This window comes from Artemia sp. Qi Xiang Cuo, chromosome 7, assembly GCF_049724085.1.
Source record: "Artemia sp. Qi Xiang Cuo chromosome 7, ASM4972408v1, whole genome shotgun sequence".
Classification (NCBI taxonomy): domain Eukaryota; kingdom Metazoa; phylum Arthropoda; class Branchiopoda; order Anostraca; family Artemiidae; genus Artemia; species Artemia sp. Qi Xiang Cuo.
In genome coordinates, this window is record NC_142800.1 from 35578281 (window position 1) to 35604680 (window position 26400).

The 26400-nt window shown below is 35.1% G+C and overlaps 2 protein-coding genes and 1 long non-coding RNA gene across 4 annotated transcripts in view; 2 read left to right on the forward strand and 1 right to left on the reverse strand.

The window, feature by feature from the left end:
- LOC148950206 (26S proteasome non-ATPase regulatory subunit 8-like) overlaps positions 1-20398 on the forward strand; it is a 41018-nt gene extending 20620 nt beyond the window's left edge. Inside the window, exons 2-6 of the mRNA XM_089092233.1 lie at positions 1668-1737; positions 2990-3092; positions 10387-10579; positions 14330-14515; positions 20207-20398. Coding sequence (XP_088948359.1) covers positions 1668-1737; positions 2990-3092; positions 10387-10579; positions 14330-14515; positions 20207-20341 — 687 coding nt within the window. The 3' untranslated portion in view covers positions 20342-20398. The remainder of the gene's footprint in view (positions 1-1667; positions 1738-2989; positions 3093-10386; positions 10580-14329; positions 14516-20206) is intronic.
- Positions 20399-20926: 528 nt separating this feature from the next.
- The window catches only part of LOC148950207 (uncharacterized), a 91512-nt gene continuing 86038 nt past the window's right edge, over positions 20927-26400 (forward strand). For both annotated transcript variants that reach the window (XM_089092231.1, XM_089092232.1), the window contains exon 1: positions 20927-21066. The gene's annotated coding sequence lies outside the window, so the exon portion shown is untranslated. The remainder of the gene's footprint in view (positions 21067-26400) is intronic.
- LOC148950208 (uncharacterized) overlaps positions 20960-26400 on the reverse strand; it is an 82648-nt gene continuing 77207 nt past the window's right edge. The window contains exon 3 of the long non-coding RNA XR_016141994.1: positions 20960-21172. This is a non-coding gene — a long non-coding RNA (uncharacterized LOC148950208). The remainder of the gene's footprint in view (positions 21173-26400) is intronic.

Genomic DNA, 26400 nt, shown 5'->3' on the forward strand with positions numbered 1-26400 from the left:
ACATCAGTTGATCATCAGGAATAATACCAAGATTCCGGATAGAATCAGTAGAGTATACCTTTACATCACCAATAAGACACTAGCATGAAAGTGCTTTTGCTAGATAATTTACCACATGAGATTTTCCCTGGTTAATAAACATTGAATTTGAATTACACCAAGTAAACAATACTTTTAAATATTCCTGTAGAAGAGCCATATGAAGTGAGAAGGAGATAGCTAAATGAAGTTCTATATGATCTACAATTTTTTTTTCAACCAGCTAGACTAAACTACCTGAGACAAAATCATTGACGAATAGACATACTGAATCTGGCCCAAAGCAGCTGGATTCAATCTCATAATTTCAGGATTTTCGGAACAGCTGAGGTATTGATACCTTGTCAAATGCCATACAAAAGTCAATATACACATAATCAAACTTTTCAGATAAGTTAGCAACCTTTTCAAAATATTTGATGCTTCCATCACTTATGTGTTAAAAGACTCACTGGTTTCAAATTGTGCTGTGCTGCCATGATTATTTTTTATATAATAATTTTGGAGTCAGTAGACAATTACTCTTTCCATAATTCGTGAGAAAAAGAAGTGTTTGAAATAGGGCCATATTTACTGGATCTGATCTTAATCGACACTTAATCTACATCAGGAATTTGCTACTAAAAATAGTAATAAACTTACAACTTTAGACAAAGGCAATCAGATGAAAGTCCCAACTGTAAATAATTAAATAGCCCAAGTATGTATTTTAGGAGCATATAACAACCTTTAACAAGTTTGTACTTAATCCTTGCAATCTTTACAAGTAGGCTATTTATCAAAGATCATGACACACTTTTTTTTGTTCATAATCTGGGCTCTTGTGAGCTGAAATTTTGCATCTTTTTGTTAAAAATTAAAATTGGATTTCTCAGAGCATTCTCTAAACCACTGGGACAGAACTGGGTAATTTTGATCCAATTTCTTTAAGAAAAATCACATATGTGGTCTGCTCCATTGCAATTTACTAAATTAATAAGCTAATGAATTTGTCTGTCATCTGAAAGCCAAGCCATTTTAGTGGGTGCTCATGGGTTTAATGAGACAAGACAACTGAATTTGGATAGAACAATTTCATGAAAAGACCTAAAGGGCTTAAAAAACCAAATACCTTTCCCGGTAGTATTCAGGTGTCTTTTGGTTATTACTTCTAATAAGCTAATCCTGACACTATTGATTCACGAATTTAAATTCATCTGTTTTAGTGGTCTTTGTAATGACTACTTTGATGTTTAAAAAATAATTGTGTAAAGAGCTCTGAGGGGGCTTAATGACAAGACAAGTAACAAGAAATTTGTGTAGCCTCTTTGGGTGCAATGACAATTTATACCACCATTTCAATATCCAAAACACAGCTCTAGTTAGAACTAGCCTAAATCTCTTGTCTGTGAGAAAAGGGTCATAAACCTGTAGGTTACTTTCAGAAATCATTTTTACTAGTTGGTTTCAAGTGTGCTCTTGCATATGCACCAATGATCTTATTTTTAAATGGCTTGGAGAAGTTTATATTGCTCTATAGGCAAGAAAGAAAATTTGTACAGTCATTTTCAACAATAATTTGATGTACAGGTATTAAAACAAAGTTTAAGGTTTGGATAGAAGATATACATTGCTTTTTATTGTTTCAGGTTATCCTAGCTACTCGTGGGCTACTAGCTGGTGCAGAAGAGGCTTCAACTCAAGATCTTGTCATAGCCAGTAAGTCGTTTCCTATTAGTAAGTCAAGTCTCTGGCATCAGCCAGGGGCGCAAATTCACAAAAATCTAGAGGGAAGGGAAGAATTTTTCTTTAATTCTTGATTTAGGATTTAATCTTTTTTCTTTAATAAAGAAACAAAATTGTTTTTTCAAAATCGAAGGGTGGAGGGTTATTATAGAAAGTCAGTTTTTTATTATTTTTATTCACAGTGAAAATAGTTAAAAGACAGTTTTCAAAAGCTAGGGGGAGAGAGTATATAAAACATTGTAGTTTATGTTTCATATAAAGTTTTAAAAAGGAAATTGGAATCACAGAAATGTAATGCACATTATTTGGGTTTGTAAAATTGAAAAAAATTGCTATGTCTTTAGTGTATATACATTGGTAGTGACATATAACCTAAAAAGGTTTAAGAAAAAGTCTAGTTTGGAATGCTTAGTTTACCCAAATATCTGGTAAATTTGTGCTGCTTAAATTTTGGATCATAATGATTGAACAAATAAAGCTTTCACTTTTCAGTTTAAATTACATAAACAGACCTACTTGTTGCTAATCAAATTGCTAAGACTTGTCTGATTTAAGGTCCTTCCCTGATTTTTCTTTCACTTTTTGTGATCATACATTAGCTTTTGGCATTGCTGAAAAAAGAGCCATAGTTCATGTTTAATGTCAATCACTCACATAAGAGTATTAATCAGTCATTCAATTCAGAAATTATGCTATTATTTCTTCCACCAGTAAGAAATGGTTTTGATAAAATTCTCATGAACTCCTTAGTTCTGTGATTTGGTTAGAATAAAGTTTGAAAATTGTCAAAAACACATGAGAACTAACTGCTGAGTTGTTTAGTGAGCTTAAAATTCGAAATCTGTTTATTTTTGAAAAGGAAGCTTTTAACAGTTAGATCATTTAAAGTTTGCCTTGTTCAATTGCACAGCCCACCAAAACACTATGGTTGTTATTGACCTGTTTAGTTTCTATTATAACTTTAGTTTCAAGATAGGCCTAAACATTACTGCCTTATATATTAAATATTAAATTTGGATTCTTTTTAGGCTGAACAAATTTTGACCCATATCTTTCTTGAGAATTCTTTGGGCTGATGCCCAATGATATTTTCTGGTATTTTAACACTCCTGTAATATTTATTTGGTTGATGAAAAAAGATCACTAATCACTATGTAGTGATACAGAGACAGTCACTCACTTTCTTAATTAAAAAGTAGAATTAAAAGAAAGCTTTCTATTTTAGGAGAAATTCTTGAAGTTGGAGCTCTATTCAGCATTAGTCAACGAGATATACCTGCATTTGAAAGATATGTAGCTCAGTTGAAAAGTTTCTACTTTGATTACAAGTAAGTGTTATGCTAGATTTTTTTTCATGTAAAATTATTTATCATGTTGTCTTCATGTATCCCCTGAAGACAACAACAAGCGCAGGAACCTTGCTTGGGACGGGGGGTGGGAGGGGGTTTGCAAGGTAGATTTTACATCTATGAAACTCTTCAAGTAATAGTAATGGTAAGTTTCAAGTTAAAACGTACTGGTAAGTTAAATTTCCTCATCTACAAAACTGCTTTGATTAAGCTAAATATGGAGACTGTTGGGGTTTGACCCCTTGTTTCTTTTCTTTACAGATAAATGACCTATTTTCTTTTCTGTAATTATACTGGCCTACAAGATAATTTTAATCATAAGTTGATTGCTAAGCTAGATTCATTCGCAATAAGTAAGCTTTGAAGTTAAATTCTATTTTTGTCTTCCGGGTCTGGGCCATTGAAAGATAAAATATACGCAAAAGTAGAATGGATTTAGATGTTGATTTAGAAAATTGGCCAGGGCCAAGGGAAGGTCCACCCCTATGCAAAGTTTGTTGTACAGAACCAATGTTTTATTAGTTAGTCTAGATTGAGACCCCGTTTGGGGGAGTCTGTTTTTTTCAGAGTAGACATATGTGTGTGACTTTTTGGAAGATTACAAGTAAGCTATTTTCTAAAGCTGTGTAGACTATTTTTTTCCAGGAACCCAGACAGGGCAGGGATAGAGTTGCGCTAAATACCGTCATTATTATATCGACATAGGGGGTCTGTTACCTTGCATGGAGATGGCTAGAGATTTTAGTGGTGACCCGGATTGGGTGCACTCTTGGCCTTAAAATTTGGCCATTTGACCGTTCGATCACGTTACCATATCCTGGGGCAGAGTATATTGTAAATTGGGTACTAACATATCCTATATTTACAGAACCGTCTTGGTAAGCGCGGACATCTCATTGTAATATTTAGCACCATCAAGGGCTTTCCTCTCCAGTAAGTGGCGTAGCACCTTTTTTGGACCAATAAGTGGGGATACCCGTACCTTAACACACGAATATTGGCGGCTGCAAGAAAGGTCCTATCGGTAAACCTGATAGTAAAAGAGTTCTCCGTTTTCGAAGAGACAATTGAGTTTGGCCTACAAAGTAGCCTATAGTTACTACATATAGAGGAAAAAAATTAGGAAATTAATTAAAAATATTAGGAAGATCTAAATGTACTGTGCCTAGTTAGACAATAGTAAGAAATAAAACTTAGGAATCAATATATCACGCGACTAAGTAACTTGTGAGACAAGGGAGGCTGCGCCCCCACTTTAAATCGGCAAATTAAAACGCAACAATTTTCCACGAAAAGACAAGAAGAATTTTCATGGTAAAAGAATTTACATTAAGACTGAAGAAGTATTTTGACGTTAATTAAACCTTGATATAATGGCAGAAAAACGAAAGATTCACACAAGATCAGAAAAGGGACAAGAGTTGATAGAATTATATATGAATTCGAAAAAAACTACCGCGGTAAACCAAAACTCGTATTCAGATCCACAATTGTATGCGACTCCCGCGAGAAGTACTCTAGGAAAAGCACCATCAGATAGAACCATATTTCACTCATGGGGTGAAATAGACAATTTTGACACGTGCGAAGGGGGAAAAAACCAGTAATAGGGTGATCTCCGGTACGAACCGTGGAAGGAGAGAAGAATGTACGGCAGATTCAGAAATAATTATTCCCAGATAGAGAAAATATAATTATAGAACGAACAGACTCAGAAAAGGAATTAAGAGGATATAACGACAGAGAGAATCAGAGTAGGCCGAGTAGCAGGAGTAGTAGAAGCTCAATTTCCAGCAGGGGATCGCGAAAAAGTAGTCAGTTAGATATGACACAGCATATATTGAAGTTAATGTAAGAAGATAGAAAAGAAAGAGAAAGAGGGATAGAATAGCCAGAGAACGAAAAGAGGAGGAAGATAGAAAAGAAAGAGAGAGAGATAGAATAGCCAGAGAACGAAAAGAGAAGGAAGATAGAAAAGAAAGAGAGAGAGAGAGATAGAAAAGACAGAGAGGATAGCTAGAGACTAGAGAGAAGAGAATATTAGAATAGCTAGTAACGAAAGGAGGAGGAAGATAGAGAAGAAAGAGAAAAGGATAGAGTAGCCAAAGAAAAAAAGGAGGAGGCAGATAGAGAGGAAAGAAAACACATAATGAAAATGATTGCAGGGCGAAATTCCCAAGAGCCTCAGAAATCGTCTACAGTAGAGGTAATGCAGGCAATAAACCTTCAACCAATGAAAGAAAATGAAGATCTACATTTATACATGTAAAATTTTGAAAAAACGGCGGAATTGAGCGGATGGCCGAGAGAAAACTGGGTGACATCAATATGGCCCTTCCTTAACTACAAAGCACAAAATACTGTTAAGGCATTACCGATGCACTACTCAAGAGATTTTGAAAGACTAAAACAATCCATTTTTGAAAAGTTTCAACTCTCCCTCGAGCACTTTCCAAGAAGGTTTAGAAGCGAAAAAAAACGAGACAACTAAACTTAGAATTCAGGTACAAATTAAAAGATAAGTATTTAAAATGACTAGAGTTAGAAAATTGTAGAATGTTAGAAGACCCGGAAGAGATAAAGGAAAAATTGACGGAAGTGATAGATAAAACAGTAATGGAACAATTTTTAGAAAATACCCACATATAATTGAAAATATATTTGAAAAGAAAAACAAGTGAAGAAATGGCGGGAATTGCAAATATGTGGACGGAAATAAGAGAGGAAGTTGATGACACAGACATATTTCAATACAGAGAGTATAACAAAGATAGGCACTATAACACAGCGCAAGAGAATTAACTTGCTATAGCTTTGGGACTACAGGGCATTTGGCAAGAAACTGCCCCAGTAAATATGACCAAAAACCACATAAAACGACAGCCTGTGCCATGACCCATAATAAGGGAAAAATCACGCATTTGCAGAGTCGCATAAAATATACGGAAAATTGAACGGAAAATTAGTTGAAATGGCAATTGAATTTTGCAGTGACCAAAATTGTGTGCAAACTGACCTAATTAATAGAACGGAGATAGACCATAAAAATATGATTACAACATTTTATGTTATAATGGAGACAAGCACCCATGCCCGTCTGCTTGGATTAGAAATTGCAAAGAACGATGGTACAGTCCAAAGAAAAACGATAAAAGTAGGTTTAGTACCTACGCTTGCAGTGGATGTTTTAGTAGGAAGAGACTTTGTGTATATCGGAAATCTCCTATCGTTAAAAGCGACTTCTTTAACAGTGGGAAAATTACAAAACTGCACTTAGACGGAAAAATATACCACTTCGTTGACTACGGGGGGGAGGTGCACCGGACCGTAAAACAAATTGGGAGGCTGAGCCCCCCTGTCGGAAAAGGGAAATGCTTGATCTCGTGTTTGAAATGTTGATAATCCACAAAAATGGGATGCGGAAGTAAAAAGACCACATAATATTGAAAATAAGACGCGCGAAAATGATTTTTGGGGAAGTTTCCAGAAAATATGAAACTTGAGAACACTTTTAACGAATATGAGACGCCGAAAAGTATTTGCCAAAATGAAGCACTGATTGTACCAGACAAAAATGAGGCGAAATTTATTTTACGTGCTTTTCCTCGTAAAGTTCGTCAAATTTTAGTACAATATGAAAAACCAAATGTCGGAATTCAGTTTCCATTTGATAACGAAATATTTGTTTCTGCGGTAAAAGTGAAGAAAAATAAAAAAAGAAGAAAAAAGACGCAAAGCGGAACTGCAATAAAGAAAGGCAGTCAAAGATGATTTAATGATGATTTAATGTGCGCGATTCAAGGATTTGAGAAAAGTAGAGATGAAAAGAGAAATACAAAAAAGAGACACAAATTGGAGATTCAGCCTGCAGTGGCAATAAATAAAAAATTGGATGGGCTGTGCCTGGCTAACTTAAATAAAATAGATAATAGGGCGATAAATAAAAAATTAAATGGGCTGTGCCTAGCTAACATGGATAAAATAAATTTTAGGGGGGACAAAGAGGTCCAAGACCGATGGGGAATAAAACAAGATGATTACAAAATAGAGTTGAACGACCTACAACGGGTTGGGAAAAAGTTGGGAGATATTGAATGTCGGGATGGAATGGAAAAACTTGGAATGGAATGGAAAGGAATCTGAGATTAGTCCTATCAACTCTAAGGGAGATTTGGTCTTTTTTGCGGGGGAGGAACCCCTTTGGGGAAGAAAGAATGATTTACAATTTGCTCACTGGACCACTGGATGGCCAGTTGTGACCCTGTTATCGAGATTTTGCCTCTCGGATCTGGAGTCCTTGGGGGATATTCTCTCCCAGTCACTCCATATTTCACCCAAACCTTTGTCCAGTAACCCTATTCATAGTTGTTACTCTTCATGGGAATCGACAATTATTTCCGGCAAACCATATTCAGTATCCAAGTTTCATCTTTAGTTGGTATCAACGCTTATTCTTCATCTGATTATCCCAGGGGAGGGAATCCAGAAAAAAGGTGATTCATGGTTCGCTAAAAATTTTACTTCAGTCCCTGAACCCTTATCGTTTCCACAGGCCTTTGCATTTTCGGCCTTAGATTATTTGAAATTATGCCAAGGGGCAATTTACATTTTAATTGAGATGTTGGTTTGTTTCCACAGATGGAAATTAAGAGGCGAGTGCAGCCTCTTAGAGGCTGCACATACTTTTAAAAAAACTTAATATTTGAATTAATGAAAATGATAAAAATGTCCCTATCTTATATTGGACAGGAAATTTTCATAAGAATCCCCCTAAACCACGCTTTATTGCTCGTGCAGCTAGGTGTCCAATCAGAATTGCGGCGACTGACCTGTCGTGTATTTTAGGGGAAGTTAGAAATAAAATTAAGGCATATTGCTCAGGAATTAAAAACAAATTCTAATTTTAATTCATTTTGGAGTGTCAATAATTCATTACAAATAATAGATTCTCTGGCTTTAGTTTCAGCCAAAAGAGTGGACTCATTTGATTTCACTACATTATATACAAATCTACCACTTAATTTAGTATTTGGAAATTTAAAAAAGAATATTAAGAAAGCTTTTCTTTTGTCTTATTTGTTGGGGTTTTTTTAATTGACGCTTATAACAACAAGGCTAGATGGACTAACTTCTTTAATAGTACTATTAGTTCAAAGTTTAATAGTAATATGTATAAGCAAATTATTGGAATTCCTATGGGGGGGGGGGGGGTAATGCCAGTCAATTTATAGCGGACTTGTTTTTAAGCCAATTAGAATATAAGTTTATGATTGATAAAATGAACCCAAGTAATGTTAAACATTCGCTTTCAAATAATAAAATATATTTAGATCATCTTCTGGTGATAAATTGTGCAGAGTTTTTAGAGATTTCGAACAATATATATCCACCAGAGTTAATTCTGAAACCTAGCAATGGGAAAGGCAATTATGGCCACTTTCTAGATTTAGATATTAATGTTTCACATAATATTAAATTGGTTTTTAAAATATATAATAAAACGGACGATTTTAATTGCGAAGTTGTTAATTTCCCATTCTTTAAAAGCAATATACATTCAAATATCACATATTCAGCTTTTTATTCCCAACTATTTAGATATGCAAGAACTTGTAGTAATTACATTGCTTTTAAAAATAGAAGTCAAATACTTAACCATAAATGAATCATAAGAGATTTTTCTGCCAATTAACTTACTTGGTAATTTAAAAAATTTTTTTTAAATAAGTATAATAAAATTTATCAAGAAATATTGGATGATATTCTAATCTAACTTGTTGGATGTATTTTTTCTCTTCCTTATTTTTTCAATTAGGGTAAGTTTCAACTCAAGCAGGTGTTTTGTTACAGGTGGGTAGGCTGAAATAATTTCTTGGAAGGTTTTACATGAAAGTGAATGGGGATTTTTTGAAGGATTGGTGCTATGCAAATAAGGGGGTAATTTGGCCAGAGTGGTGTTCTTTCAGATATGTGTATACAGTATTTTGAGTAAGTTCTGGGTGATTGGTGGCGAAGGAAGCTTTGCTATATTTTGGTGGGTATATTTATAATTTTGATTATTTTTACTTTTGTGTATATATTTCTCAGGTGACACTACACAAGGGGATACCATAAGTTCTTATGCCAGGCACGCTCACTTGCTAGGGTCAGGAATTTATAGCGCCTAAACCCTTATTGGCAAGTGTGTATTCCTCTGAGGAACCCCGATGTGAGATCACTTGGTGAATATTTAATTATATTTAAGGTGCTTTTGCTTGGAGCTATACAATGACTTGCATTTATTAATGTTAAATTTGCTCGATTTTGGACATGATTATTTGGCTAATGGATTGGTTATACTGTTCTGTCCTAGGTGATTGGACGGATGAGTAAGGTCACGAACTTGTTCATGTGCTCATTCTAAATTAAGAAGACAGTTTTTTTTTTAACCAAATAATTACCTGTAATGTATTATAAAAGAGAGGCAACTTGAAAAAAAATATGCTTCAATTGTTTTTTTATCATAGGACTCAATGAACAAGACTGTGATTAGTTTGTGGCTTAAAACTCATTGATACAAGATGCAAGTGATTTACATATCCAATGGTTTGGTTATGTGAGTCTGCTTTTTTTTTTATCATTTACGGAAAGACAGACATGCAATATCCCAAGATGATACTAGTGAAAAACCTAAGTTAGTTAGGGTCCTTAACACAGTGCTCCACATTTACGATTCTTAAATAACCATTACAATTTTTTTTTAAACTGTTTTCCTTTGAGACGGCTAAAACTCTTGAGTGGATAGCTCAATGGTAGGTGTTTTTTTTTTTTTTTTTTTTTTTATCGTGAAGACCTGCAGAGGTAGAGTTGCAAAAAAATTGAAAATGAGCTGAAAACTGAAATGAGCCAGATAGTTGAAAATCTGCTCAAATGTTACCATTCCAATTAGAAATAAAACCATGAAATTAGTAATAAAACGCTGAGAAGAAAAGATGAGATGGACAAGAATAATCTGCAGTGTAAAATTCTTATCATTATAGCAACTTTACATTGTATTTTAAAGTTAGACAGGTAAATGTTGTCGACTATGTACCATATCAAACTGTTGACAGTAACAAATGGTAAGTAAAGAAAGACTATTGTCCATAGAAACTGGAAAAAATAATTAAAAAAAATATACAAGTTCTTTATATTACATTTTTCAAAAAAAATAATATATAATATATATTGTACCGTATATTATGTTACACTTACTGTATTTCCTTAAATTATATTTCCCTTCTTTTAATTATAGTGATGAGCTTCCGGAATCCAAGTATAAATTTCAGGTCCTTGGACTGAATTTACTATGTCTCCTTTCCCAATCCAAGTTAGCCGATTTTCATATGGAATTGGAACTGCTTCCCCATAATATACTTCATGGAAACCCCTTTATTAATCACCCCGTAAAATTAGAACAAAGCTTGGTGGAAGGACGCTATAACAAGGTACACAATTGATGGAATTTTTTTTTTTGTATGTTCTTATACTGGTGTGGTAATTTAATAATTTTACAAAAGGCCTTGGACATGTTGTTATAGTGTGTAATGCTTGGATTATTATCAAAGGGCTGTATCAATTTGTTTTTCTTTATCGTATTCTAAGTTTAAGTAAATTGAAGGCTGGTGAAACAAAATTCAAGAAATTTCAAGGTTGAGGGAATGGTTCCAAGATTCAGGGGTAGATAAAATACCTTTTTTTTCAAAGGGAATTTGTGGGCCCACTCTGTACTTGATAAAATACTGCTAGATTTTCACAATTGCTATAATTAGCAGTTGTATTGGTGGTTAGTATTTCTAGGTAACAGAATCCTCCAGAGGGAAAATTGCTTAACAAGTTAAGAAAAAGTGAGTAACAATTGTAGTTGTCATCGTGAGCAAAAGTGACACTCAGAGCTTTTAAAACCAGTTCCTGGCTCCTACCATGTCTAACTATTTTTGTAGTATCTTGAAAATGCAATGATTGCTGTCAACGACTATCAAAGCTGTGCCTCTCACTCAGACTATCTGTCTTGGCTTTTTCTGGAATTAGCCATAGATTGATGGCAACTTGATTTTAATTAAAAAATAAACGGACTCTGTGATTATAAAGTATAAAATTAGCACTTTAATATTAGAAATAAAAGTATTATATTATTAGTCAAGGAATGACCCCCGATTCTAAACCAAAATAGCACAACATCTAAAGCACAACAGAATTAAGTAAACAGGAGTATTCTTTGTGATTTTACATATTGTAGGATAGTAAAGACGTTTTTTTTTTACATTATGCTGATAAGAGTAGAAATAAAGAGATGCGCCCTACATAAAAGAGAATCCCAAAAGAATGATCTGCAGTATAGCTTAGTCCAAATTTTTACCTATTCGTTCATTTAGACGGTAAACTTAAACCACCCATCCACGAGAAGAGGTAATCAGAGATGTATTGGGGGAAATGAACTTGATATATTTGATATATATACCGCCTAGGACCTGACACCACGCCTAGAAACTCTTAGGACTACAGATCAGACTTTCCTGTCACAAGGCCTTCTCCCTCGAGGAGTGGTAACTTTGAGGTAAATGTAGGCAAGAAGCTGGCACAGCCTTTGGTTGTGACACATCATTGTTATTATTATTAGTTTTTTTTTGCTAGTGACAGGAACAATTCTGTACTTTTGCTATTTTGAAGGGGAATTTCTATTATCCCATAAGGTATTGTTCCGCCTCCTTGATAGTTTAGTGCTTAAGAACCAAATGCCGCTGTGAATTTATTGTGAGATTTTATGCTTGCATATAACAGCCACTCGACACCCTCAAGCGGAAGTCATACTTGCCAAAAAGAAGAAAAATGGATGCAATGGCTTTGCCAGGCAAAAAGGTCGTAAGGGGGACTTGAATAATTTTACTATTTGAAGATTACTTGAATCGTAAAAATTATAGCGGTACTTGTACGATATACCCACTACCGCTCAAGTTGTTCATACATGATCGCACTGTAAACTGTTTTCTTTCGCTAATTTCTTTCACCTTAGCGCGAGAAAAGACAAAGAGAAGTTTGGGTGTAAAGTGTTTGGACAGTATGAAGTCAGAAAACAATTCTTGCTTCATAATATGCAGAATAACTGTAGCTAACACATTCTGCATGCAGACCCGCTGTACTTTACCGCCTCCCCCAATGTGCAAATATTCAGCCCAAATTTGTTTCTAGAGTAATATATTTTTATCACACTTGGGTATATTTTATTAGGATTAATCTAACTTCACTTCTTGACTGGTAGTGGGCATATCATACAAGTACCATTGTAGCTTTGGTGTAAAAAAAGGGAAAAGGGGGAGGGTACAAAATTCATATAATTTTTGACGCCCATTATACGTACTATCTAGATCTTTGATGATAATGTAAGCATCAAGTATTGCACTTCACCAGAATAAAGAAAAGGAGAAAAGGTCGATGACTATCATTTTTCCAACATTAACGTCACTTTCAAATTTATTATGAAGTAAACTTAAACTCGTAACAAGACTATTAAGTTGATTAAATATGGAATCTGATCTATCTACTTGTACAAACTTAATTACGTGTATAACAGCAATGACATACACTTGAGTGAAAAGTCTTGTAAAATGAACCCTATCATGATCAAATGTTGGTTTCAGATTAGTGGTGTCCATTCACAGTCAGTCCCCGATACTTTTCGTTGCGTATTTAAAAGATACGAAACTATATTTAATGATCAAGTTATAAATTATTTGAATCAGTTGGCCTGATGTATTGTGCTGTTTTATTTATTTTTATTTTTTCTGCTAAAATGCTTGTGCTTAAGTTTTATTATCAGAAAGAAAAAAAGAATGAGTCAGATCCTCAGAGTAATTTTTACAAAGCAAATGTCTTTGTTTTGTTCAAAGGGAAAGACGGGGTAACATTGAATAGATAATTTATACACATTTGTGTTTATTGCAGAAAAGTTTAGTGTAGAACAGTAATTTGAAAAACCTGGTCGTTAACCCATGTGTAGTCAAAACTGTGCAAAAATCACATGCAGGCTACATAATTTGAATAAAATGTTGCTCAAAGTTGTTATAGTTGAAAAACTTGGATTTTATAAAAGAATAATTTAGATTTGAGCTTTTGCGTATTTTTAGCACTAATATTCGGATTCACAGACAAGGCAGTATCCAGGGAAGGGGGTACTGGGTCTTATCCCCCCCCCCCCAAAAAAAATTGTCCAAATCGTAAAAAAAGTAACAATAATGTATATACGAAATTTGAAGTTCTTTCGTATACCCCCGTCCCGAACAAAAAAACCCGGATACAGCCTTATGCACAGATAATTCAAATTGATCAGATTGACCACTTCAATATCTCATATTAGCAAGATGCTGTCAATTCACAAAAATGTAGGGAGTGGGAGCAAGATGTATTTTTCAAAACCTAGGATGCTGGATTTTGTTGTTTCTGATTTGCTCAGTGGAAATACTAGTAAAAGGTATTTTTCAGTGAAATTGAGATTACTAAGAAGATATTTTAAAAATCTAGGGGGAGGAGAATACGTACCTCCTCCGCCAATTGACGCGCCTGTGTATTTAACAGATTTAACTAATTAGTGTTGCTCACTTTTTTATGATTTAACTTTGGTAATACCGATGAAAAGGGATTGCTGTCCTAAAAACTTCCTAATTTTTAAACAACCAAAAAAAATCGTGGTTTTCCGGTAGAAATAAACCGTGGGCCCAATGGGGGGGGGGGGTAAAGACATTTTTTTTAATGTCCTCAGTACTTCAAGATATTTTAGTTATGTCAAAATTCAGTGGTATTTGTCTCAATTAGGTTTATAATTATTCATAAGAAGTTCAGGTGGTGTAAGAACGTATTTCTTGACAGAAGTTCACCACATTCAGTGATCTGTTAGTCTGAATATTCTATGATCTAAGACTTTCTTTTAGTATAGTAGTAGAACCTGACTATATTATGCTAAATGAGCTTAGTCATAACACTTCCGATAGATTCAAGAGCTAAAGTTGACTGATAGAATATCGGGCTTTCCAGTAGTAATATCCTTTCGGACAATTTTACGTGCCCGCAATCATCTGGTGAACAATTTGCAATAATCCTTTTATGTAGGGGCTACAATTTTTCTTTCAAGGGATTATCTGAATCAATATTCGGTTAGGGTAGTAGTAGGGCTTTTGGTTTTAATTTTTGGTCTCTTTTCTCAGATATTTGACGCTAAGACTGAAGCTCCAGCTGATAGCTACGCAATTTTTCTTGAAAGTCTGCTGCAAACAGTTCGAGGTGATGTTGCTCTCTGCATGGAAAAAGCTTTTGAAAGAATCAGCACAAAAGAAGCCGCACGAATGTTGCGAGTTACTACTGAAACAGAGCTCAAAAACTTCAGTTTGAAGGTAGTTTATTTGTCAATCTGGCTGCCATATAAATGACCTTGAAAATTGAGTTTGGGCCTAAAAATGAAATTGAAAGAAAATTACTTTTTCATCAAGCTTCAACAAAATTTGGACTAGGGAGCAGTGGAACATGTATAAGCTTGTAACTGATAACCAGAATATGAATAAAAAATTCACACTGTCGTGTAACATGTGGCCACGGTGCTTGCTAGTGTATTAAAATGGAATAAAAAGCCAAAGAGGCTACGGACTTTGTAGTTTGATGCAAAATAGAATGAAATACCAATATTTCTTTATAAAAGATATTTTAACTTGACTCTACTTTCTTTTTTTCGCAGACAGGATCTGTAGTTGAATAAACTTGATGGTGCAATTCCTTGCTTTTTCAGGTATAAAGATTAAAGTTAAAATGAACTGAAGTATTGCCTTTAATAGCTATATTGTTGTCAATAATGACCTAGTATAAAGAAAAAAAAAACGAGCGAAAATGGGGTTTTTAAGGGCCAAATGAAAATACTGAAAAAACACAACAAAGTGAATATTTCGAGCTCTCTTCTTCAGCGCGAAACGAAATAATGTATCTTAGGAAAGTGCCGAAGAAAAATAAACAACAAAAAACAATCGCGGAAAGTAAATGTGAAAAGAACAAAAAAAAAAAAAAAGAAAAAACCAAAAACTTAAAAGATGAATGAAATTTAATAAAAGCCAACAATTATAAGAATTAAAAACAAATACCTAACAACCATGAAAGTGAGTCATTCGCCAATATCCGCGATTTGCACAAAATCCAAAAAAATTATGAACTGCCATCGACGGATACTAGCGAACAACTGAGAAATAAAAGACAATAAAACAATTCATTCACTCAAAAACAAAACGAACCAGCAATTAAATCAGTTTGAGAACTATGTCATTGTTTCGGATTTTAATTATTGTATTTCTTGCAGACACCCTTTGAGACCTTAGGGGCTGTTCCCGTGTTTGATTGTATGTCTGGGAAAATGGTTCAAGGTTTATTTCAGGGATTACTAAAGTATCGGCTTCTCTTTGAAAGCCGAAATATGACTCGTTTATTCTTAAATCACCGGAATCTGTTTAAAGATAGACCCAAATGTTGGTATTTATAAATTTCAACAGCTTCTCTGTAGTGCTGGACAATACCTTTGTCATGCGAAATTAGGCTAGCCTGATTAAACAAAATAGTATGGTCTGGGTTTTCAAAAATGTGCTCTGCAAGGGCAGAGTCAAAATTTTCTGGTTTTTCCGCTTTTTAAGTGTATTATTGATTGAACTTGAGTGCTGAGTTAATCTATCCATGAGTCGCTGATCAGTTCTTCCGATATACCAAAGACCACACGAACAAAGAATTCTGTAGACACCCGAGTTTTCACCAATCGGGATAGGGTCTTTACCTTGATAAATTTGGGACCTGATAGTTTTTCTGGGTCTATAATAAGTGTGAATGTTATTTTTTCTTAGATTTTGTGAAATGTGGTCTGAAACCCCTTTAACGTATGGGAGACCAAGAAGAATTTATTAAACTAATTGGATAACAATTCTCAAATAAAATATCTCTCAGGTGGTTCAGCTCTAAATCCAAGAAGTGTGTTGAACAAACTTTCAATGCTCTATCAACTAGAGAAGTGACAACTCCTCTTTTCACAGCAGGAGAATGATTTGAGGAGTAATTTAAGTAACGGTCATTATGTGTGGGTTTTCTATAGACCCAAAACTCGAAACGTGTATCATTTCGGTGCACTAGAACATCTAAGAAAGAAAGACGCCTCTCTACCTCTGATTCCTGAGTAAATTTAAGTTTTGGATCCAAGGAGTTAAGAAAGTGAAGAAAAGAACCCAGAGACTTGTCACCATGCTCCCATAAATAAAAAATATCGTCTCTGAAACGAACCCAAAATTCAGGTTTACAAAAACTTTGCAAAATAGCCCTTTCTTCAAGGTCTTCCATGAAGACATCAGCCTGTATTGGAGAAAGGGAGGCACCCATGGAAAGCCCATATTTCTGTCTATAAAAAATGCCTCTATAATGGAAGTAAAAAGAAGTTCTGTTACAAAAGGCTGTAAGTAAAAGAAATGTCTGATTCGAAAGAGTCGATTTTTCTGATATAGATGGGTTAGAATTAAGTTTATGCTTCAAAATCATTTTAGCCTTTTGAGGATTGCGATTTGTATAAAATTAATATACATCAAAACTGACAATTTCTGTACTTGATTTAACAAAAACTTGCTTTACCTTGCAAACAAAATCAGCGGAATTTTTAATATAGGGTTTTTGGGGCTGAATTAGTGGGTGAAATATAAATGATAAGAATTACCCTATTTTTGCTGTAGGAGAATTAAAAGAAGAAACAATGGGTCAAAGTGGATTACCGGGCTTATGAATTTTAGGAAGACCATAAAAGCGAGGGGACGTGCACCCGCGTTGGTAAAACCTTTTGTACAATTGATATGTGATTTCACCTTTTCCTTTTAGATAAGAAAGTTCTTTTCGGACTTCCTGAACAAATTTTTCTGTGGGATCAGTAGCTAATTGTTCATATGTGTTAGAATCATTTAAAATTTCTCTGAATTTTTTGTCGTAATCATCTGAATCTAATACAACAACAGTATTGCCTTTATCAGCTTTCGTAATAATCCTGGAATGATCTTTATGTAGTGCGTGTAAGACCAAGTGTTCATTTTTACTAAAAAATTTTAAATTTGGGTTATTAACAGAAGGCGAATCCAACAAGGTTTCAACAAATTGTGCTCTAACCTCAGCAATCTCTCCAATCCCCGCACGAGAGTCATGAAATGCCCCCTCTGTGTTTGCAATACTTTCACTATAAGGTATTTTCGAAGGGGCTATCGAAAATTTCAATCCTTTCGACAGAACCTGGTTTTGCTCTTTTGTAGGGGGCGTGGAGCTGAGATTTATCATAGCAGGACCAGGATACACTTTTGGGGCAAAAGGTGGATTATTAGAGAGTTTCCCAATTTTAAACGGTGTAATTTCTCAGAAAGTCTTTGTCTAGAAATCCTAAAATCATGCTGAAAAGAATTTTCAGCATTAGCCTTAATTTGATAAAAATCAGCGTAAGAAAGCGTGCATAATATTTCTCGCTCTAGGCTGAAAATATCCTGACTTAACCGGTAGCGCTTGCTTTTGCAATCGCTAATTACATGATTTAAAATACCAAACCCTATACGTTCTGTAAATTGCCGTTCGTTACGTGTGTTTAAGTGAAGTGAAGGTCCCATTGAGTTGGGTAAAATACGGTTCATTTTACAATTATGAAGAAAATACTGTTGATTAATCAAATTAGCCTTTTTTTTCTCACAAGAGATATGAATGTAGTATCAACATTGGTAGAATGCTCCCCATAAGCATGACGAAGATAATTTCTTAAATCACATTGGCCTGACATAACATAAAGAAAGAAAAACGAGCAAAAATGGGGTTTTTAAGGGCCAAATGAAAATACTGAAAAAAACACAACAAAGCGAATATTTCGAGAGGACAAACGCCTCTCTTCTTCAGCGTGAAACACAGAAAACACAAATCAAAGGGAAAATTCAGTTTATCTTGGTCTCCCATACGTTAAAGGGGTTTCAGACCACATTTAAAAAAATCTAAGAAGAAATAACATTTACACTTATTATATCTCAGAAAAACTATCAGGTGCCAAATTTATCAAGGTAAAGACCCTATCCCGATAGGTGAAACCTCCGGTGTCTACAGAATTCCTTGTTCGTGTGGTCTTTGGTATATAAGAAGAACTGATCAGTGACTCACGGATAGATTAACTCAGCACTCTAGTTCAATTAATAATACACTTAAAAAAGCGGAAAAAAACAGAAAAATTTTACTCTGCCGTTGCAGAGCACATTTTTGAAAAACCAGACCATACTATTTTGTTTAATCAAGCTAGCCTAATTTCGCATGACAAAGGTATTGCCCAGCACTACAGAGAAGCTGTTGAAATTTATAAATACCAACATTTAGGTCTAGCTTTAAACAGAGATTCCGGTGATTTAAGAATAAACGAGTCATATTTCGGTTTTCTCAAAAGAGAAGCCGATACATTAGTAATCCCTGAAATAAACCTTGAACCACTTTCCCAGACATATAATCAAACACGTGAACAGCCTCTTAGGTCTCAAAGGGTGTCTGCAAGAAATACAATAATTAAAATCCGAAATCAGATGACATAGTTCTCCAACTTATTTAATGGCTGGTTCGTTTTTTTTTTGAGTGACTGAATTGTTTTCTTTTCTTTCTCAGTTGTTCGCTAGTATTCTTCGATGGCAGTTCATAATTTTTTTGATTTTGTGCATATCGTGGATATTGGCGAATAACTCGATTTTATGGTTGTTAGGTATTTGGTTTTAATTCTTATAATTTTTGGCTTTTATCGAATTTTATTCATCTTTTAAGTTTTTGTTTTTTTCTTTGTTTTTTGGTTCTTTTCACATTGACTTTCCGCGTTTGTTTTTTGTTGTTGTTTTTCTTCGGCACTTTCCTCGGGTACATTATTTCGTTTCGCGCTACTTTTTACTTCCTACTTTTTTTTCTACTTTTTACTACTCGCGCACTACTTTTTAATTTCCAGGCTTGGGTCTTTGTGTTTCGAAATGTCTGCATGTGTTGTGGTATCGTCAGTAAAGTGATGGAGAGGGCTTGCAAAGTGGTCTACCGTATCATTTGTGTAGAGAGTGAAAAGCGTAGGTCCCAAGATACTACCCTGGGGTACGCCTGCCTTTATTGGATATTCGATGTGTATTGGATAATCGCGCACTTTTACCCATCCTCAGCATCGGAGATGGTTCCCTGGCATAGGTTGTACCTATGCGAGATTTGAAACGGAGAATTTTCATGACACCTTCCATCCTGTTTAGATGAAATGCTTAAAAAGCCAAAATAAAGATTCGATAAAATCTATCCCCATAAATGGCTGGAAATAGGAATGGTATTATCATTGATACACCCTCCTTTTATATACCCTTATGTGGAGCATTCGGTCAAGTGCTGCTGAAATAAATTTGAAATTACTCAAAATTCGGTAATTTTTTCTGCAGGTACTATGATGTTTTCTTCTTCTTGGTCAATAAAATATAATCTAACTATAATGAATCTATGAATCTAATGATATCTGAATCTAACTATAACTAAAATCTAACTATAATGATTCAGCTGACACATTTGGAAGCATATCTGTTGCATGATAAGTGTGGTCGGGGATGTCGTATGTATAAATTGAGCCAGAATGTAAGATTTGAATTTATGAATACCCTGCCTGCAGACTGAATGCTGTAAACTCTGCTTAATATAATTAATAAACATTATGAAGACATAAACGTAATTAAAACAAAGATTAATTATCCATGCCAAGATGAGTCAGTGGCCTTCGATATCCCATACATCAAAAGCAGTAGTTTTGGGCCATCATTATTGTTCAGATCACCAGTAAAATATGTGCTTGGGATATTTGTATTGCAGCAATTATGTTACTGGAGAAAAAATTTCAGTAAATATTTTTTTTCTTTAGTTCCAATTATCAGTGTCCATTTTCTCAGAAATATTGATTTTTCATTCTTCTTTTCATTACTCTTTTTCCAATTTCTGATCGTTGTATTCTGACTTAGTAATGGTGATATGAGTGGTAGAATGATTTATGGCTTATTTTGTTTCAGCGGGGGTGGCAACTCCAGAATGATGGCTACTATTATTTTAAGCCTGAAGTAAAGAAGATTGAAGATCGTGTACCCGCCGACGAGCTGGCTAAACTTCAGATTGAATACGCTCGAGAATTGGAGATGATAGTCTAATGTTTATTCTTTTGTACTGGTTTACTTTCTGATTTTCAATTAAACGAATTAAAAGCAGCTTTTTAATATCTTTTATTTTCACTTAATTATTACATCTAAACTGTCACTTTTTTATGTAGATAGCATCAGCGAAAATTTTGCCTTATGACTGGATATCTCCTACGCCGTGTTGTATTTGATTTGCCAAGTATGTTTAATGTAATTAGCCTACAATAGATAGTTTTGCTGATGTTGTCTGGCCTCTAGGTCAGTCATCCGGGAATTAGATATGGCAACACTGTTTCCAACATACATTAACGATAGATAACCTCCAGTGCAACGAGGATACGAGTTTTAACATAACTCTTAAGTTATATGGTATGTTTACAATTGTAAAGAAAAGAAAACAGAAAACACAATTTTACTTGTCTCGTTATTATAGCTGACGGTTGAGTGTCATGATGCTTGGTTAATTGTGTGGTGCTGTGATATCCAACTAGTGTTAATCTCATCTGTGTCCTTGGCGTAGAAAGCCCCCAATTGGCTCCAAGTCCGTCGTGACTGTTTCTAAGTCAGGTCGTTGTTTGGCCTCCATGTTTCTTCTAACAGTGAATCACTGATTTGCAGTTCAACGCATATTTAGTGAGTGCCTCTGAATCTGACACGAGTTATTTTTAGTAGTGCATCAACGTCACAATTTTGACGGAAACCAACTCGAATTTTGGCGTTTCTGGTTGTATCCAAGGGTAAGAAGAGCCTCGTCAAATTTAATTTTGTTTTAATAGTGCATCTCTTTGCCTCCACAGGCTCTTTGTTAATTGCGCAAAGAGCACGGAACCACAAGATATTCTGCTAAAAATAGGAAACATAGGATCAAATAGTACAACAGAGTTAAACTTGTTTGGCAAAAATGCGAAAAAAAACAACGATGAAGAAACGAGTACAAAAATAAAATAAATAAAGCGATATTAATCAATCAAGAAACAATAAATGTAATAATAACGATAAAGGGTAGCTAAAACTTATTGAAAACTCAAATTAATCTCAATATAAATGAATAATAAAAACATTATCTTTTAAAACTCGTTTTCAATATGAACTGAAAAATACAAAAAAAAAATTCTCAAGAATCTATAAATATATATGTGATAATATGTAAAACAAATGTTCAAAATGGATTTGGCTTGACGTATCATAGGTATCATAAATGAAAAAAGTCGGTAAGTTGAGGAAAACGAGTTAAACCGATCAAGCTGTGTAATGCTCAATCCGTTTTGCTCCCCTCGTTTCCACTTATATTCATTGGTTCTCGAGAAAAAAAATGTTTTCTACTTTTTAGTCCATGTCGAAAACCAATTGAAAAAAATATATTTATTATTTTCGACTTCTTAGTCTTCTGTACGAATAAAAAATATTCAGTCTTTAGAGAAAAATTTCTTTTACCTAAGATTCAAACCTGAGTTATCGCAGCGACAGGCAAGTGTTCTTACCGCTGCGCTATCAATTCTTGCACAATATTTTTATACTTTTTGCTGTGCCCAATCACCCGTTTGTGTTGTTTTATTTATACAAGAGGGGGAAAGTTGTTTTCTTGCACTTTTATTGGAAGAACGCGTACTGATAAAACTTAAAAGTAATTGAACATTCGGAAGGGATTGAAAAATGGCTCACAAATTTATATGACAAAAATACAAGCTGGTGTTGTGAGGAAAATGAGGTAAAAAGTAAATCTGCAATTCATTATATCTTCTTAGGATTGCCATTCACATTTTTGGAAGAAATACCTTCTGAATCTCTCATTGGAATTTTGATATCCTGGCCACGTGCAGATTTAGGTTTCATTTTCTTGCTTTAAAGTTTAGGTTAATTATGTTGTACAAAGGCGGTTTGTGACTTGTTCATGATAAATATCCATTTGCCAAATATTATATTGGCAGAGAATACGGTCAAGGGAACCGGTATCATCTATTATGTAAATAATGCTTGAAAACTTGTTTCGTTTAAACAAACGAACACGTGAGCCAATCCATATCTATTCTAAGAATTGTTTCTGGCTCAGGTAATTCCATTGGTTTTGTTTGCTTTTTTTGTTTTTTAGATATTTAAACACTTGTGCATTTTGGGTCAGCTGGTCTAATCCGTCTTCCACTATCTTTCACTTGTATAAAATAAGGTAATGTTTTGAAATAAGCAAGAAAAAGGTTTTGTTGTCAAAATTTGTTCTTGCCAAATCTTCAAGACATAGGAAAACTCCAATGGAAAAAGAATAAATGGAAAAAAGCTAGTCATTAACTATAAAAACAAGTTTTCGAAGTAGTTCTGGTCTTTTTTTTCTTCTACTGTCCTGAAAGATTTATCCTTTGCAACTTACCGCCTTTTGAATTCATGGAACTGAATTGATGAAAAAATAAAATCAATCTCAGTATAAATTCTTAAGTCATGGCGAAAACAAAAAGATATGGCTTCGGGGAATATGAAACTTTCTCAATTCTAAACGATAGCAAAAACAAGGTTTCTAAGGTTTTTACGGATAATGTTTTTTTTTTTTTTTTTACTGGGGCCGTAGAAAGAAAATATACGTAAAAACTAAGGAATGTAGCTGAAAATGTGGTTGCCGATTTGGTATTTAACCAACAGAAATATGTCAGGTAGTGTTGGAGCTAGAGATCCTAAACTTATTTGTCCTAATCACAGTGAATCATATTTTTGCTTTTGTATTTCACCCAGGAAAAGTAAACATAATGAATATTGAGGAAGAAGTCACTGACTTTGATAAAGCACGTTTTAAAGCAACTTCAATCCCACTTGAATAACGCTGCGCTTCTGTACGGGCTGTCCCCATATGCTATCTCATAATCGTTTCCTAAACAGCAGAGCTAGTTCAGTCTCCATGACAACTATAAAACAAAAATGTCCAGACCAACAAGGGTAAATAAATGTGATTTCCTGCCGCATTTAAAAACTGACTCAAAAGCATTGCCAGTAGCCAGATTATCCTTACTTTGGCATGACAGATTTGTCCCTCCAGCTGCATTCAGAAAATCGCCAAACGAAAGAAAGTCAAGAAAAAATACGCAGTCAACTAAGAGCCATGAAATTCGCTGTGATAATGAGAAGCTTGGTAGCTCACTTCATACCGAGGAAAGCGAATCTTCACTTCATGCAACCTTTGAAAAAACTGAGTAAGATAGTTTATGCTTAATTTCTTTTTCAGATTTTGAATAGAGAAAATATTATACGACATTTTTATTGTAACTTACTTCATACATTTCATTTTTCTAAGAACCTGTACCCAGAGACCTCACTAGAAAAATTATCAACGGAGGGATCCCAGCACTTACTCGGGTATATGTCCAAAAACACAAACATCAGGCGTATTATGGGGAAATACATGAGATTTTGCTGAAAAACTTAAGAGTTTTGATGTTTTTTGGGGAGTGTGGGGGGGGGGCACTAAGTTCAAGCTGGTTGTCAAAAGGGCCTATCGGTAATATTTTTTAGGAACGGCTAAGGGTATTAAGTGAAAACATTTCAGGGCTTGTTGAGGGAATGTTGGAATGTGAAAAGTGCCCCCTCGCCCTACCTTGCCTTTTTTATATCCCGCCCTCAACACTAATCAAAATTTTGAGATAACCATTTTTTCACAACAAGTCAAAATGTCCAGTAACTATGCCTCCCGAAATGACATGACCCAACGCAGCCCTCGGGGGAAGCGTTGTGAGTTGTGTAATCTGTTCATCGTTTACATATAGGATATCTAATTTGGAAAGGGGAGATGTTTAATTCTGGGTAGGCCCAAAAAAGCTAAGGGTATTAAGTTGCAACTTTCAGGGCATGTTCAGGAGGATATTGAAAAGTGATAAGAGGGCAACAAGCCAGCCTTTCATTGCCTTTTTAGCCGTCCTCTTCCAAACACATTCGATCAAAATTTTGAGATAGTCATTCATCCATACATAGTCTAAAGCTCAAATAACTATGCCTCCAGGGAGGATATAACCCCTAACATCCCTAGGGGCAAGGGCTGTAAGCTATGCAAGTTACCGGTCGTTTACAAATAGTTTTTTTTTGCTGTTTTTTAGAGCCGTGTGATTGTGTTTGATCCTTGGTCTCCAAAAGGGCTTAGGGTATTAAGGTGAAACTTTCTGGGAATGCTGATTGGGATGTTGAACAAAATTGAAACACACTAAGTGGATATTGATTATCAAAAGGGCGTATCAGCAATATTTCAGGAACGGCTGAGGGTAATAAGTTGAAATTTTTAGAGAATATTGAAGAGTAATCGACGGATAACTAGCCCCCCCCCTCGCCCGTTTTAGATCCTCCCTAAATACTGATCAAAATTTCGAGATAGCCATTTTTTCAGAATAGTCATAAGATCCAATAACTATGCCTTCGGGAATGACATGACCCCTCACAGAACTCGGGGAAAGGGTTATAAATTATAAATTATGCAATTTGGTCATTGTTTACATATAGGATTTATTATTAGGAAAGGAGGGGGGGTGATCCTGAGTCGGTCCAAAAAGGCTAAGGTTATTAAGGTGAAACTTCAGGAACTGTCGTGGAGGATGTTGAAGTTTTGCCCTAGAGCAAAAGACACTATATACGTCCGGGTTATCAAAAGGGCGTATATGCAATATATCAAGAGTGGCTGAGGGTATTATTTGAATTTTCCAGGGCCTGTTGAGGAGGATGTTGAAAAGTGGTTGGAGGACAGACAGCCCCCCTTCCCCCTTGCCCTTTTAAGATTCCCACTCGACACAGATCAAAATTTTGCGATAACCATTTTGTTCAGGATATTCTAAAAGTTCAATAATTATCCATCCGGGTATAACATGACCCCCCCCCTAGAGCCCCTGGGACAAAGGCTGTAATGTATGCAGTTCGATCATTGTTTACACATAGGATTTATTATTTGGAAATGGGGAACATTTCACCCTGTACGGGGCCAAAAGGCTAAGGGTATTAAGGTGAAACTTCAGGGAATGTTGAACTAAATTAAAAGACACTATGTGCATCCATGTTTTCAATAGAGCGCATCTATAATATCTTCGGAAATAGCTTGAAGTTTTAAAGCTGCTACTACAACTGCGACTACAGCTGTAATTTCGAATGTGACTACGACTAGTTGCGACTGTGACTACTTATGACTGTAACTACTTGCGAGTGTGACATTGTGACTGAGACTGCGACAATTTACCACTGTCACTAATTGCAACAGTGACCACTTGTGACTGCGACTGTAACTTCTCACAACTATGACTACGACTACTTGCAATTGCAAATATGACTGCTTGCGACTGCGACTACTTAACCGCGAGTACTTGCGAATGCGACTATTTGCGACTGCGACTACTTAAGATTGCGACTACTCGTAACTGAGACTACTTACGATTGCAGCTAATTGCGTCTTCAACTACCTGCGATTGTGATGGGGACTAACTGCTGCGACTGCAGCTACTTGTGACTGTGACTGCTACTACTGCTACACCGATTTTGAGGGTGACTGTAGATGCTACTATTACTGCTACTACTGTTACAACTGCTACTACTGCTACTGTTGAACGAAATTAAAATATTTTAAGTGCATCGTGGTTGTCAAAAGGGCTTATATACAATATCTTATGAATGGCTAAGGTTTTAAAGTTGAAAATTTCAGGAAAAATTGAGGGGTATGTTGAACTAAATTAAAAAGACTCTGTTTGTATCCAAGTGCTCTAAAGGGCATACTGTAATATCTCAGGAACTGCCAAGGGTATTAAGTTGAAACTTTCATAGAATGGTAAGGAATGTTGCAGTAAATCAGAAGACATTAAGTGCACCCATGTTGTAAAAACCCCCTATCTTTGCACATCTATATTGATCTCAGGAACGGCTACGGGTGTTAAGTTGAAACTTTCAGGGAATGCAAAGGAGATTTTAAACCAAATCAAAAGGCGCTATATGCACGCAGGTTATGAAAACGGCATTTCTTCAATACCTTAAGAACGTTTAAGCGTTATTAATTTGAAGTTTTGGAGAATGTTGAGAGAGGTGTTAAACTTAAAGACAATATGGGTATCCCGATTGTCAAAAGGGCA